The following is a 14,160-nucleotide window of genomic DNA, read 5'->3' as shown; positions in this document are numbered from 1 at the left end:
CACAAAGGCGCCAAGCCCCTTCACTCTGACTGACAGGCTGTCAGCAAAGCCTCAGCGCTCACAAGACATGTGACCAGCCGGAAGTAAAAGGAAAGGGAGCCTCTCTTTCTTTCTTTACTGGCAGCAGTCGCACACTGCTGATATTTTAGCCTCGGCCCAAACACACGCGGGCAGTTTGAAGCAACATGTCTGTTTAATTTGCAGTTAATTTCTGTTTTATTCATTTAGGAAACACTTCTAACTTCTGTTTTAGGAAAGTCTTCTCAGCGGGTTGGATTCCATTTTAATGGCCGAATAAATAAACATTTTGTCATGGTCTTTCTATTTCAGCAGTGAATTAGCCAGAACTTTTAATTTCTGACCATGATTAATGCACACCAGTTCAGCTTCTCAGTGTAACTGATGGCTCCTTATAGAAACACTCCGTCCTTATAGTTGCGAAAGACAAAATTAACATTCCAGCCTCTCTCAAAGGGCAGTAATAGAAACAGCATTGGACTGTGGTTTTCGCTTCACTTTCCCACGTCCACTTTTATATCTTGAGTCTCTAAAAGAGCATTTTGCATCAAAGTTCACACTCACATGTACTAAAAGTCAAATCCTTCGTGCTGTCTTGTTGTTTACTCTTTGGACCACCTAATGGATCTCTGTATGAAACCCAGGGGTTGAAAAGAGACAGCTTTGGCCCTAAAAGCTTCTGTTGTTGATTACCTTCACAGATACAGTTTTTGGCAACGGAAGAACTCCAGACTATCTCCTCTTAGGCAACATGGTTTACACAGTAAGTGCACCAATCTTCTTGACAGCCAGTGTTTCTGCTGTGTTAAACGCTTTAGGTGTCTGAGCCAAGTGTTATCCAATTTCTGTGAATAAACATCACATGTTTCTTTTCTTCTGTCTTTCCTTTTGTCTGCTGATATTTTCCATTTTTTTTTAATATGTTTGATGCACTTCCTGTGACCGATTTGAGGTATTGAATAGGGATTTGGTTAAACGTCAGTTTGATTTATGTCTCCACAGTTTGTGGTCATCACAGTCTGTCTTAAAGCCGGCCTTGAGACTTCATCCTGGACCATGGTAGGTTGATGGCTCTGTCCTCTCTCCCTAAGGTTCTGCGATCTCTTTCCAGTTCCTGCTTTTTATATGACCAACGATACTTGTGACATGTTTTACATCCTCCTCTTATCTCCAAGTCTCTTTATGGTTTGTTCCCCACTGAGCTTGTAACCGTAAACCCAGTGAAATGACATGTGCCGTATGGTAACTCCTTCAAGTTGCTAGAAGCAACTCGATGTGGGCTTTTATGCCCAAATTGTAAAAAAAATAGCAATGAGCAAGACAGTAAAATGTATAAAAAGTGGCCTTTTCCAGAAAATTAAGAGTCTAAACAATTTCTGTTTCCTTGCTGTCCACCAACAGTTCAGTCACATCGCTATTTGGGGAAGCATCGGCCTGTGGGTGGTGTTTTTCATTATCTACTCCTCCCTGTGGCCCCTCATCCCTTTGGCTCCCGACATGTCAGGAGAGGTAAGCACACACATGCTAGCATGTACTCACACACATGCTTACACATCTACACTAGAGGCTGATATTTTTGGGGGGGGATTCCCTCTCCTCTTGCTCCTCTTGCTCCTCTTGCTCCTCTTGCTTCCTGTGCAGTCAGTAGGTGTGGCGCAGGAAGGAGCACGCCGCTCCCCACAGGAGTGGGAGTTTATATAATATATACATACACATCTTTACATTCTTTTAAGTAGATACGGATTCTTTTTTGTATAAAATACATAGTTTTGGAATAAATAGATAAATACTTGTCTCTCTTGCCTACATACACAACTTAGAATAATATTTTCTCGGATTCCTCTCTGATATGTAAATATGGTTTTGTTCATATGAACATACAATTGAATATACAAAGTCACAAATATTGTTGTTCTTAGAGAGGAAATCGGAATCGGCCAAGAAATTTGCAATCTAGTTTTTTTAATATAATTATGCAGTTCTAATATGAATACACACAGGAACAGATTGGGACATGACAGGAGAATTTCTTTTCTGTGGGAGTGGGATGGGACGGGAATGAAAACACTCTGTCTCACATCCACAGCTTCCTCTGGTACTAAAGGAACTGATAGAGTCGTCTATCACTGACAGACCTGCAGTGCCTCATAACTCATTCTGCTACAGACGCATGCTGGTTGGAAATTTCAGAGTTAAACTTGACACAGGTCTTTGTAAGGAGAGCCAGAGGGGTGTAAACTGTCAAATCTCTGGCTTGTGTTGCATAATGACTTAATTGGGCCAATTAGCACAATGTTTGTGTTACTTTGCCCTCCCTCTACTCCGAGTATCCACAAGTGACACTGCAGCAGTGAAGCAGTGTGGAGGCAAAGAGAGGTGAGGATGTACTTGGTATACACACTGATGTCTTACAAATCTTCCCACCAAATTTCACTTTAATGTTCTTTAAATGTTAAAGAACAGATCCGATAAAAAAGGCCCCTATTTTTTTTTTACACTGTTTACTTGTTTGAGTTGTTATTTACATGTGAAAGAGGCTGCTGTCTCGCTGGGTCACCACAGGTGGTTAATGAGAGCCTATTAACCACAGGTGACATTTCCCAGTGCATTCTGGGGTGGAGAATGAGGCATCTTTTCATTAGGGAACAAGAACACAGTAGGAGGCTATTCAAAGAGAAAGGCTGGCACCACACAGCATGCAGTAGAAGAATATCTGTCTAACTGGGATTCTGTTTGTGTGTGTTCTATTTGAGATAATGCTTCTGGCATTTGGGGACTCGGTGAATGTGTAGATTGTAACACAGTTCGTTACAGAGCTATTCCATCATTTCCGGGAGTTCATAACTTTACACCAGTTTTGGCCGCCAGTGGTCCTATTGGATGGGAAACTTAAAATGTCAGACATAATTGTGAGATGAGTTAGAACAGACTTGTGAATGCGCCTGAACGGCAGCTCACTGGAAAGATCTTTAACTGCATGCGTTGTTGGGGTGAAACACAGGTTACAGGGTAATCACAGCGCTAAAGGGAAATTTAGATCCTTATGTAAAAGGTAAGAAGGTCTGTTGTGTCTTTGATACAAACCTGATTCAGGAATCTGTTGTCTCATGATAACTAACTACAGTGTAAAGCTTAATGCAAAGCAGAATTGAAGTAAAGGATGTCTGTGTGCACAGTGATGAAGCTACAGGAACAGGTGCTCATATGGTTATTTAAAGTACACTTAGCTCTTTTTTGGTGAAGAATTACATGAGAAGATTGTTCAGACCCTTATATCATTCTGATAAAAATAAGGATGCAGCTAGTAGCAGCAGCAGCGCTTAGAATTGAAGCTTGGTTTGTGGTAGCTGTAGTGAAGCCGGTGCAAGGCGCGTGCCAGAAAATGACGTAATCACAGCCTGCGCGTTGTGCACTAAGGGTGGTCGTGGTGCTTGAAGCTACTGTCACAATTGGTTTACTGATTAAAGCATAACGTACAGGTCTAGGGATTGTACAAAGAATTTGTTTTTAGATGCTTTAGAAACAGGAGGTCTTAAAAATCTTCATTTGAGTCGATATTTTGCAGCCAAATCTGTAGCTTCAGATTTACTCACTCGCTACCCAGCTGAGAGTGGTATCAATCTCAACTAACTCTCTGCTTGAAAGTTTAATTTCCCATGATGTTGAACTATTCCTTTGTAGTAAACGTCCTTACTTTTGTGCAGATCTGCTGGTTGAATGATTAGGAACTTTTTTTACAGCAGATTTGAGCAAAAAGAGGTTAAGGACTGAAGACGAAATGTATACATTTATATTTTCTCAACATTTTAAGTTAGTGATCAACAGTATTTAGTAGCATTTTAAGTCCATGACAGCTTTGCACGACGCAATAAATAGATCAAACTAACTGCACACACACACACTCACACACACACACGATGATCGGTATTAGCTTCACTCTATCCCCTGTTCATGAAGCCTGGTGCTTTCATCCACGCCCTGCAGCACTTGACTGAAGACAGTAATGGTGTCCTGTGGGTAGTTGGTAACCCTACGCCCCTGCCCCAGCTCGAGGATGCCAGTACTTCATCAAACAGGGACACATCTCTCCGAAACCCGAGAAGGCATCAGAGACCCTGTAGCCTCTGAAGATTATTCTCAACCTTGATGCAGCCTCACATATTTTCACCACGGCCTCCTCGAATCTTACTTGAATCTTCAAATATTTTTTGCGCTTTCTGTCCTTCCATCAGTTTTCTCTCACTCCGTCTCTTTTACTTTTTGCATCAGCTTTTTCCTCTTTGTTCTCTTTTTGTTCACCCCCCTCTGTCACCCTGCCAGTCGAAAAAACTGCCCGAGGGCCAGCTACATAACAGACACCAGAACTCCTTTCTCCTCCTGCTTCTGCTCTCACTCACTACCCAGCTCACCGCCTTCAACGGGAGACGCTGAGCAGCGCTCAGCTGCATGTGAACGCATTCATCAATGTCAGGCTGGATATTCTTTGGACGATTGACGAGACAGGTGCAGGATCCCTCCACAAAACACAGTGACATAGCTAGTATGCTTTTCACAGGTACTCCCAAAATTGGCTCATCCCGTTTGCACCTCATAAAAGTCCTGACACAGATATCAAAAGAAAATGTGAGATTATTCTGTTGAGGCCATGTAATCTGCCACACTAAGCCGCTTAGCTTCACCTCAGGAGACGCCTCTCAGGCTTCTGTCACACTGACCTGCTGTCTGCTGACTTGCATCTGCTATCGACACAGCTGTCTTCTGTACGGTTCTATTTTCTCTCGCGTCGCTTCTCACACACACCTTTTGCTATTTTTCCAATTTCTGAATCAAGCTGCAGTGGAGCAGGTCTCACACAGACTCAAGTGCTTGTCATCGGCACGTGGATCTTAAAACTCAGCAAGGTTTCTGCTCCGTGATAAGAAACATTTCCTCATGAAGGAACCCTGTTTACTAAGAAGTTTGATGATGTGTAGTAGCGTGCCAGGAATACACTCAGGACTATCTGTGCCAGTCTGAGTTATTGAAGAGATTAAGAGCAGGAATAAAAACTTTTGGAACTTTATCTAGCTAAGTTTTCAGTTTGGTCAATTTGGTCAGTAAAAGTGAAAACGCAGACTTCACTTATCTGAATAATGCGCTGCAGGAAACGTGGCTGTGCGGGTTGAGTTGCAAAATGATTACATCCTCAGGTTCTGTGATTCTTGTCGTGAAGCCACAAATTTAAAAAGCGTCACACATTCTTTTAGTGCTTTGGTAGTGCTCTCGATTAAGGATCATAGCACTGTTTTGTAGATTTTAGCCCATTGCTTTTTTGTGTGTGTATTTATTACCCTCCAGGCAGTTACTGGTTTGGAAACCAACTCAAAGAGAAACTTGAAACTTGCTCAAGACAAGTAATCCATCAAAGTTAACATTGAGACATCTTTAGTTTTCAGGCAAGTATGACTATTGTTGTGTGCAACGTACCTGAGAGGGCAGGTTGATTTTTAAAGCAGGTGATGAATTCACGTGCTCCAACACGTTTCCTGCCAACATTTTCCAAGAGAGCAAAAACCCTGCGAGTGATGGACGCTCTTCTCTTAATGTAGTCTTTTAAATAAATGGTATAAAAACAGGGGCCTTTTTTATGAAATTCTTGCACTCTTCTTCTTCTAGGGATCAAACATGACTGATTTTTATTTTTTTACTTTTGAAAGACCCAGCGATGTTATTACTGACCCCTGTTCATCACTGCTGTTGACTTAGTCCCTCAGTGGTACTTGTGGAATCCTGTTGGTCGTTCTTTAAGACTCACGAGCGTGATCTTCCCAGATCTGTTCATCCTCCCTCAGGTAATGATTGATGAACACCAAAACACATGGTTGGTGTAGTAGCCGACCATGGTGCAGTGTTAGTGAGAAGAACACACACTGTAAATCACGTGTGTGTAGTCGTGGCTGTGAGACTGCTGACTTACAAGTGTTTATGTAAGGCATTTCTTTTCTCTGTTTTTCTAGTCGATGTCTTGCTGTCTTTGTGAGGCGACACGCAGAGAGCATAGAGTGGATGAAGGACCCAGCTGAGAAAGTCCTTGTTTGTTTTACACATTGACCTCTTTTTGGGGTGGTTATTGGCTGGTTGATCTCTGCCGATGACATTTGGGGGATTTGTGGATTTACCTTGTCCCCAGAAAGGCTGAATTTTTCCTCTTTATTTGCTTTCTTGGTCTCTTTTTTTTTTTAGCTTTTCATGCTCTTTCTTTGACTGAGCATGCTTCTTTCTGCCATCCTCGGTCATCTGGTTCTTCTACACTGTGCCGTGTTGGCTACCTATTTATTCATGAGAAGTTTTAAATTTGTATTCACAAAAAAGTCTGTTCAGGATTGGAGCCCCATCTGGCCAAAGATTTATTTCCCTCCTCTCCTTGAATACCAGCACGCACTGTGTTGTCTGGTTAAGCCGGCTGAATTCAGCCAATTAGATAATCAACATGGACAGACGCAGAACAAACTAAAGTCTGAGACAGGATTCAACTAGCGTAGACCTGTGAGGTGAATAGTGGAGTAGTTGATTACCTCAATTTACATTTACCATTACAATGGCTGCATTAACATAACTCAAACTGCTGACTACAGGCTTTCTTTAACACGATCAGCCAGGTGTCAGAGTCCCCTGATCAAGGCTAGCCTAAAACACATGGTCTGGTTTTCTTGATGTCATTCCACATATTTTCCCAAATGTAAGGATCTTGATCATGAATGATTGACTGTGTATAGCAATAGAAGGGGAAAGGTGCGGAGAGAGAGTTGTATGGTATGTACCTTAATCATTGTAATCCCTCCAGAAACGCATCTCTCTCACCACTTGACCACTACCTCATCCCTAAATACGGTCTTCTGTTTGGAACGGAGTAGAACTACTAAGAAACATACATCTCATAGCAGCTTATTAGGTCATTTGCATTTTGCATGTGCACATGTTTACACACGATTGCTTCGTCTAGTCTCGTGTCTAGTCCGTCTGTCTGCGTGTGTGTGTGTGGCCGTGAGGGGGTCAGTGGCCTGTCAAAACACACCGCCCCATGCCAGCGGACACTACTGTCTGTCCAGCCAGACAAGTTTATTAGTTTGTCCTAAAAATACAGCCCCACTCTTCAGACCTCTCTCACCCCGTCCAGCTCCCAGGGGCCCCCCTGGTATGAGGCATCGCTTAGCATCCACCAACTCTGTTGGCCCCCCGCTTGTAGTCGCAGAGCCTGTCCAGATGCCTGAAGACAAACATTTGTTGATTGTAATTGGTCAGATTTGTTTTGATTTAGAAACGGGGGGGAAAATGATTTAGGTCTAGTTTTTACTTTATTGCTGTCTCACGGTTTGTGTAGGTTTCACAGTTGTTATAATGAGTTATTATTCCACATGTAATTACCAGCATTTTTTCATTTTATGATAAACTTGAGATTCAAAGTATCAGTCTTTTATATACAACAAGGTATGTACAGCGATATAAATATGGTTTATAGATTGAACTTGTTAAAGACTAAGATGGTTTATTTTTCAAGCTAAAATGCTGCGTATGCATCCCTGGTTTATTTTCTAAAGGCTCTCAAGACAGCTTAAATGCTCTCATTAAAATGCATGATACGCCGGATGAAAACGAAAATAATTAAACTGACTTGCGTAAAAAAAACAGTAAATGTTTCCACCAGGGCTGCACAATTTCCAAAATTGACATGAAAATATCCTGCGCTTCAATGCAATTTTCCCTCATCTCATACATTTCCGGCCTCCCGGGTGACACAGAAAAGCTCTATTCATCCGAGTCCCATCTCTAACTGTAGGAAATAGACATTTTTGATTTCCTGTCATTTGGGATTTCCTCTTCCCCCGGTGTTTTGTCAGACATCAAAGTCAATTTGCAGGTAATGGCGAACAGATTAGCTAATTTCAGCAAACCTGAGCGCTTTGATAGTTTTGACACTGATCTGTGTGTGTGTGTGTGTGTGTGTGTGTGTGTGTGTGTGTGTGTGTGTGTGTGTGTGTGTGTGTGTGTGTGTGCGCGCATAAGAAGGGCCCTGCCTGTGTCACATTACAGGAAGGACGCTGTCGAGGGGCCCCAGCAGTTTAAACAAGTGGCACATTACAATGCAAGGAGCGCAAGTTTTGCACTTCGACGTGTAATGACAGATAGTTTCAGTGCAGCGGGCCAAAGAAAACATTGTTTCACCCTCGAAAGACGATCCACGTCTCCGCTCCGTTTTGGACCCAAAACAACCTCCTGACACGGCCACCGCTTTGTGATTTTTAATTTAAATCATCACCGGCGACTGTCTGCTACTAATGAAGCATATTTTTCCTACAAATGATGACGGAGAAGCATTTTCTTCAAATGCCTGACTTGTTTTTAGATCACATCCAAATGTGTTTTTCTTTCAAGATGAGTGAGTCTCAGTGAGGATCACGGCTGTCTCATTTGTAGATTTATTTTGCTCATGAGCTCGGTGTGAACATTTGTTCCACGCTGCCTTAAAAATAAAAACATCAGCTCGTTGTTTATAATTCAGAAGAGTTACGTGACAGCAAAGAAAATCATCTCTGTCTGTGAACTTTTATTCAACTTGTCTGACAATAATGAGATGTAGTTGACAAGAAAAATGTTTTGTTTTTGGGGGGCTGAGGTGCCCTTTTGACAGTCAACCTCCTACCCAACATAACGATTACAGAATGGTAAAGTTGGCGACGTCTTTGGTGACAGTTTTCTTTAAAGGTAAACGGGTAAAGAGTTCGTGTGAATGCATTGGCTGAAATATAATCTTGGAACCCACCATCTATTGTCGATGATTTAGATTTGTGGCTACTGGCTACTTGTAAAACAATCCGTTCTTACACGTCGTCTCTCGACTCCAAACTCAAATCTGGCGTCTCAAGTTGCTCATCGGACTGTAAACAAGGAGCAGCGCACGAGAAGGAAGTCTTGGCCCCGGAATACGCCGGCTACACCGGAACCCCAGAAATATAGACCCCTCGCTCCCAGAGTCTTAAACTCTGATAATTACAGCTCTGAAGCGTCATCGACACCCTCGTACACAGTGTGACCGTTGTATTGAATGTATCGTTATAAGGCCTCCGATGACGGCGCCGTGTCTCCTGTGACATATTGACGGCAGCTCTCAACACAGCAAACAGTTGAGCTGTTTTCCTGTGAAAGAGATACCACTGTCAAAATACTTCACAGGCACTTCCTCCGCCCCGAAGGGCTGAGAGGTGAAGGAGATCCACACAAAAACATGGTATCATTTAGTCACAGAGGATTAACCCACTTTGAGCAAGTTCTTTGGAGCCTTCTCCTCTTTATTTCCACAATATTAGTGTTTGTTTTGGGCTGCCTTTGTCATGTATGTTTTTCATTATGTGCGATTACAGAGGATGATAATGGCTGCTCTTTATCAGGTGTTTTTGCTTTTAAAAAGCTCTTCTTTTCATCTGATCAGGTGTTGAACTCTGCATTGTCTACAGTGACCCGAGAGTAAGTGTATCTGTGTGTGTGTGTGTGTGTGTGTGTGTGTGTGACAGGCGGAGATGATGTTCTCTTCGGGGGTCTTCTGGATGGGCCTGGTCTTCATCCCGATCACCTCGCTGGTCTTTGACGTGGCCTACAAAGTGTAAGTCTCCTCTGCGTTTTCCCTCGCTCATCATCACTCCAATACACATCCGATACAGGAAATTCCTCCAGAATCTCTCCTATCTCCTGAACACATTCCTGCCCCACAGTTGTTATACCTATACCATGCTCCATGGGAAATGTCTGGTTGACGTCGGCCCACTGCAGATTCAAGGTGTCCGGAGCAATTTGCAAAGCTAGAAGTTTTATTAGCTGATGTATTCAAAGCAGGTTGAAATCAACCAATGGGTTATTTTAATGTCAGTCTATGAAAGTTCTATCATGTTAAACGTCTGTCACATTATGATTTTGTCTTCATTATTGTGACAGGGTGAAGAAGGTGTGTTTCAAGACCCTGGTGGATGAGGTGCAGGAGCTCGAGGCTTTATCCAAAGACCCCGGAGCAGTGGTGCATGGAAAGAGGTACAGTTACACATCACTTTACTGTTATCTTTGTTTTACGGTTTTAGATTTAGATTTTACATTTATTGATGTAATGTTTCGTCTCTTATTTGAGACAAATTCATTTTCCTTTAAGGTAAAATAATGAGACTGGTTGCTATAATCCACAGCGATTTGTTCTTTGAGGCTTGGGACACACACAAAGGGGACAGAAACTATAATATTTATCTTCTCCTCCACAGACATTTAGAACACATTTATGTCAGAATTATTGAAATTATGAGTTTTCGACTTGTAAATAGCGTTATGAATGGGAAATGTTTTCCTGAACACCTTGATATATCCTATTAGGCGCTTAAATGCGCAAAACAAACATGGAATCCTCGCGTCAGCCAAATACTGTTAATTTAATGGACATAGGGTTATATTACAAATTGTTGATGCACAGGAGTTTTTACCCGACTAACTCTGTAATCCTGCTGTAATGAGTTGTCCGATGTCGTGAACGTCGTATCATCTCATCCTCTACGGCAGGGGTGGCCAACCAGTCAGAGACCAAGAGCCACATTTTTTACTGTGTTACCGCAAAGAGCCACATCATACACATGGGCACACATGAACATCACCCTATCCCTTCCTCACACACACACATACCTTTGCTCAGCCAGATTTATTGTAAATGTCACACACCAATATGATAATGACAGAAATTGACTCCTAAGACCACAGGCCAGTCATTTTCAACAATGAACATTGTGTACACCAGGGGTGTCAAACTCATTGTCGCTCTGGGGCCACATCAGCATCATGGTTGCCCCCAAAGGGCCGGTTGTCGGGGGGGGGGTGGGGGGGGGGGGTGGTGCTGCTGCTGCTGCTCCTTCTTCGTCGGCGGGGAGGGTGGCTGCTGCTGCTGCTGTCACATACGCTGGTGGAGGTGTGCGCGGCGCGTGCGGATCGGGGAGGAGCTCCGCCTTGCGCGATACAACGGATATTTGTAAATTGTCCGACTTTTACATTTTTACTTAAAGCGGGGCTTTCAAACAGTCCGTCTCGGCGTTAAATGGGTCGACGAGGAACGTAATCTGTGGCCGCACATGCGCGTTTAAAATACCGTATTTAACTCAAGCGAAGCGAACACGAACATTAAAAAAACACAAATACAAACTTCGATATGAACGTAAGAGCCGCATGAAACCGGGCAAAGAGCCGCATGCGGCTCGCGAGCCGCGGGTTGGCCACCCCTGCTCTACGGCTTGACTGCAACATTTTCCTCACCTGCTCAAGGCCCACCTCTCTGTCCCACCACTGTATTACTTGGCACATTTTAGGTTCAAATCTTTCCACTTTTGGTCCCTCTCTTTGCTTAGCGTAGCTTGTTGATGTAGCAACACATATTACACAAAACCTTGTGAGGCAAGTTGCTCGTGTCTCACAGAAAATAAACTGGGATGAATTGTGCATTGCACCAATTTCAGTGAGTATGCCACATGACGTTTAGTAATACAGCTCTTCTCATTGATTTGCAGCATTGCCCACAACGGCCTGAGAATTACAAAGGGGGAGCTGCTGAGTTATGAATGGCAGAATAAATGGAACATTTATACCATCTCACTGTATATATCATCATATGGCCCAACCCTATCAGGGCTACACAGTCAATGCCTTGGCCATCATTCTTTTGTTACACAAAATATAAAACATTTTGAGAAAGACTTAAGACGAGCTTGGGGGAAGAATCATCTGTGACCTCCCAAATCCCTCAGAATTTCATAAATACTCACGGCTCCGCTGCCAACAATATTCCTATGTGGAGGAGAGAAATCCTCAAATTGCTGCTAAATTGCAGGAGTTTGACTGTAATGTCAGTAATCATGTCATAAGAGTAGATTTTTTTTTTCTTTTCATTTTAGAGCTCCGATATTAAAGTCATATATTGTAGAAACGTATTAGTCGGGTCTGCTCTGCTCTCTGGGGCCTGAGGCCTGCAGCAGGAATCAACATGGAGCAGATCAGTGTGAGATCTCCTGCTGGCTGAAAATGATCCCCGAGTCTGGCCACTGTCCCGGACCCAGCGGGCTGCAGGCACACACACACACACACACACACACACACACACACACACACACACACACACACACACACACACACACACACACACACACACACACACACACACACACACACACACACACACACACACACACACACACACACACACACACACACATGGATTATTTTGCCTATATGCACATAGGAGGGACCCGTATGGTTACATTTACTCACATGATGGTTTGAAATATTTCACCCACACTTACACACGTTGTTCTTCGCCCTGCGTCTGCAGAGTTTTGTCTCTCTTACATGGTGGTTTGTAACAGCAGGTTGGCAGGTCCATCCACTCTGGAGGACACAAGCTTGATGTATGGCTCATTAAATCTGCCCGTGGTGCTCAGCATGCTGCTAACACCCTGACTGTTTCTCTGTGTGTGTGTGTGTGTGTGTGTCTAGTTTGACGGAGAGGGCCCAGCTCCTGAAGAACGTCTTCAAGAAGAGCACAGTCAGTTTGTACCGGTCTGAGTCCATGCAGCAGAATCTGCTCCGTAAGTTACACAATATTTCTTTGTTTTCTTTCTTTCTCTCTTAATCCCTTTCTTGCTAAACGTCCCTCAAGATGGAGGCGTGAGGCCGTTAACGCTTACCCCAAAGAACATTTCAGTTTATCCACGTTTAGATTTATCTGCTTCCAAATATGTTCCCTCGTCAGGGGAACAGATCGAGCATCATCAGTCTTCTTCTGACGCGTACTGTGTCTCTGAAACCTTCGTCTCACCCTTCGTCTGCGGGAGGCAGTAACGCTCATCCCACCTCTCTTCATAAATACTCTGCGTTCACCAGATGCAGGAAACACACGTCAGTAACTGTGTCTGCAGCAGCGCCACAGTTCCCTGACTGTTCCCTGTGTCTTAACCTCACAAACTGCTCATATCAACTCTTAAATGAGTTATTTTCATGGCGAGTTAGAGACATGAATACATACAGTTAGGAAAGGACTGTATATCATACCTCACTAGGTTTTTAATCATCTGAAAAGTAAAAAAACTAAAACTGTACTGAGTACTGAAACTTGGCAGTTAAGAATTTGTTAGAATGTTGTTTTCTTTTTCTTTTGTCTCATTTAAATTGTGTTAATTTTTCTTTGTATATTATTTTTTAGAAATACGTCTTTTCTGTTGTATGTTTTTCGAGGATAAGATAACATCAAACACTAAAGTAGCTTAGTAGTTAACACGTTATCCATGATGCACAATTAAGCATCAATTACTTAGATGCTTACATTAAGAAAAACCTACTTTCACTACTAAATGTATAGTAAGGTATCCGCAGCAAAACTCAGGCGTTACATGTTTAGGGATACTTCAAGCATGGGTTTGGTGTTCTGTTTATTTTTCTCTTTTTCGTTTCTGTCCTGTGTCTGATCAGTTTGTTTTTTGTTTGTCTCATAGGTGGGGGTGAGACCGTTGTAGTGTGATACCTTTTTTAAATTTCCTTATTCCAACCTCCCCCCGTTTAAAACTCCAGCCTCCTCTAGCTCCCTGATAGACGCCTCTCTCCCTCTTTTTGTTTTGGTTGTTGACTTCCTGTCCTCCCCCTCGTGTGCCTCGTGTGTCCTGAGTTGAGTAGAGCGAGATAACGATGAAATGATGAAATGTTGCGCTGTTATTCCCCCACAATGCACTCACCTCAGCGGGGTCCTTTGAACTTCCCCGCTGGCCTCCAGGTAGTGACCGAGTCATTTGACACCTGAAGGTGAGTCAGGAGTCAAAGGTCATAAAGGAACCCTGTAGGAGAGTTTAGGTGCTAGATCACAAAGCTGCTGTTGTACTATAGATACACTTTTGGGGGTGCTGTGATTATTTGTTATTTTCATCAGATGATTTCTTTTAAAGAATAGTGTGACATTTTGGGATCATTCATATTCGATTTCTTGCTGATTAAAAAAAAAAGAAGATCGATACCATTCTCATGTCTGAGCGCGAAATATGAAACTACAGTTTGTGCCACTTATGTATTAACGTTAGCGTGACGTTGCATAAGCCTCCATTT

The 14,160-nt window shown here is 42.9% G+C and overlaps 1 protein-coding gene across 2 annotated transcripts in view; it reads left to right on the top strand.

The window, feature by feature from the left end:
• Positions 1-14,160, top strand: part of atp8a1 (ATPase phospholipid transporting 8A1) — a 97,031-nt gene that overhangs the window by 79,650 nt on the left and 3,221 nt on the right. For both annotated transcript variants that reach the window (XM_079167833.1, XM_079167832.1), the window contains 6 exons: positions 720-781; positions 1,021-1,077; positions 1,420-1,527; positions 9,567-9,655; positions 9,985-10,077; positions 12,565-12,656. In XM_079167833.1, coding sequence (XP_079023959.1) covers positions 720-781; positions 1,021-1,077; positions 1,420-1,527; positions 9,567-9,655; positions 9,985-10,077; positions 12,565-12,656 — 501 coding nt within the window. The remainder of the gene's footprint in view (positions 1-719; positions 782-1,020; positions 1,078-1,419; positions 1,528-9,566; positions 9,656-9,984; positions 10,078-12,564; positions 12,657-14,160) is intronic.

Source organism: Pholis gunnellus, assembly GCF_910591455.1.
Source record: "Pholis gunnellus genome assembly, chromosome: 10".
NCBI lineage: Eukaryota > Metazoa > Chordata > Actinopteri > Perciformes > Pholidae > Pholis > Pholis gunnellus.
The sequence above is the reverse complement of the archived record's forward strand: the minus strand, read 5'-3'. Positions and strand labels throughout refer to the sequence as shown.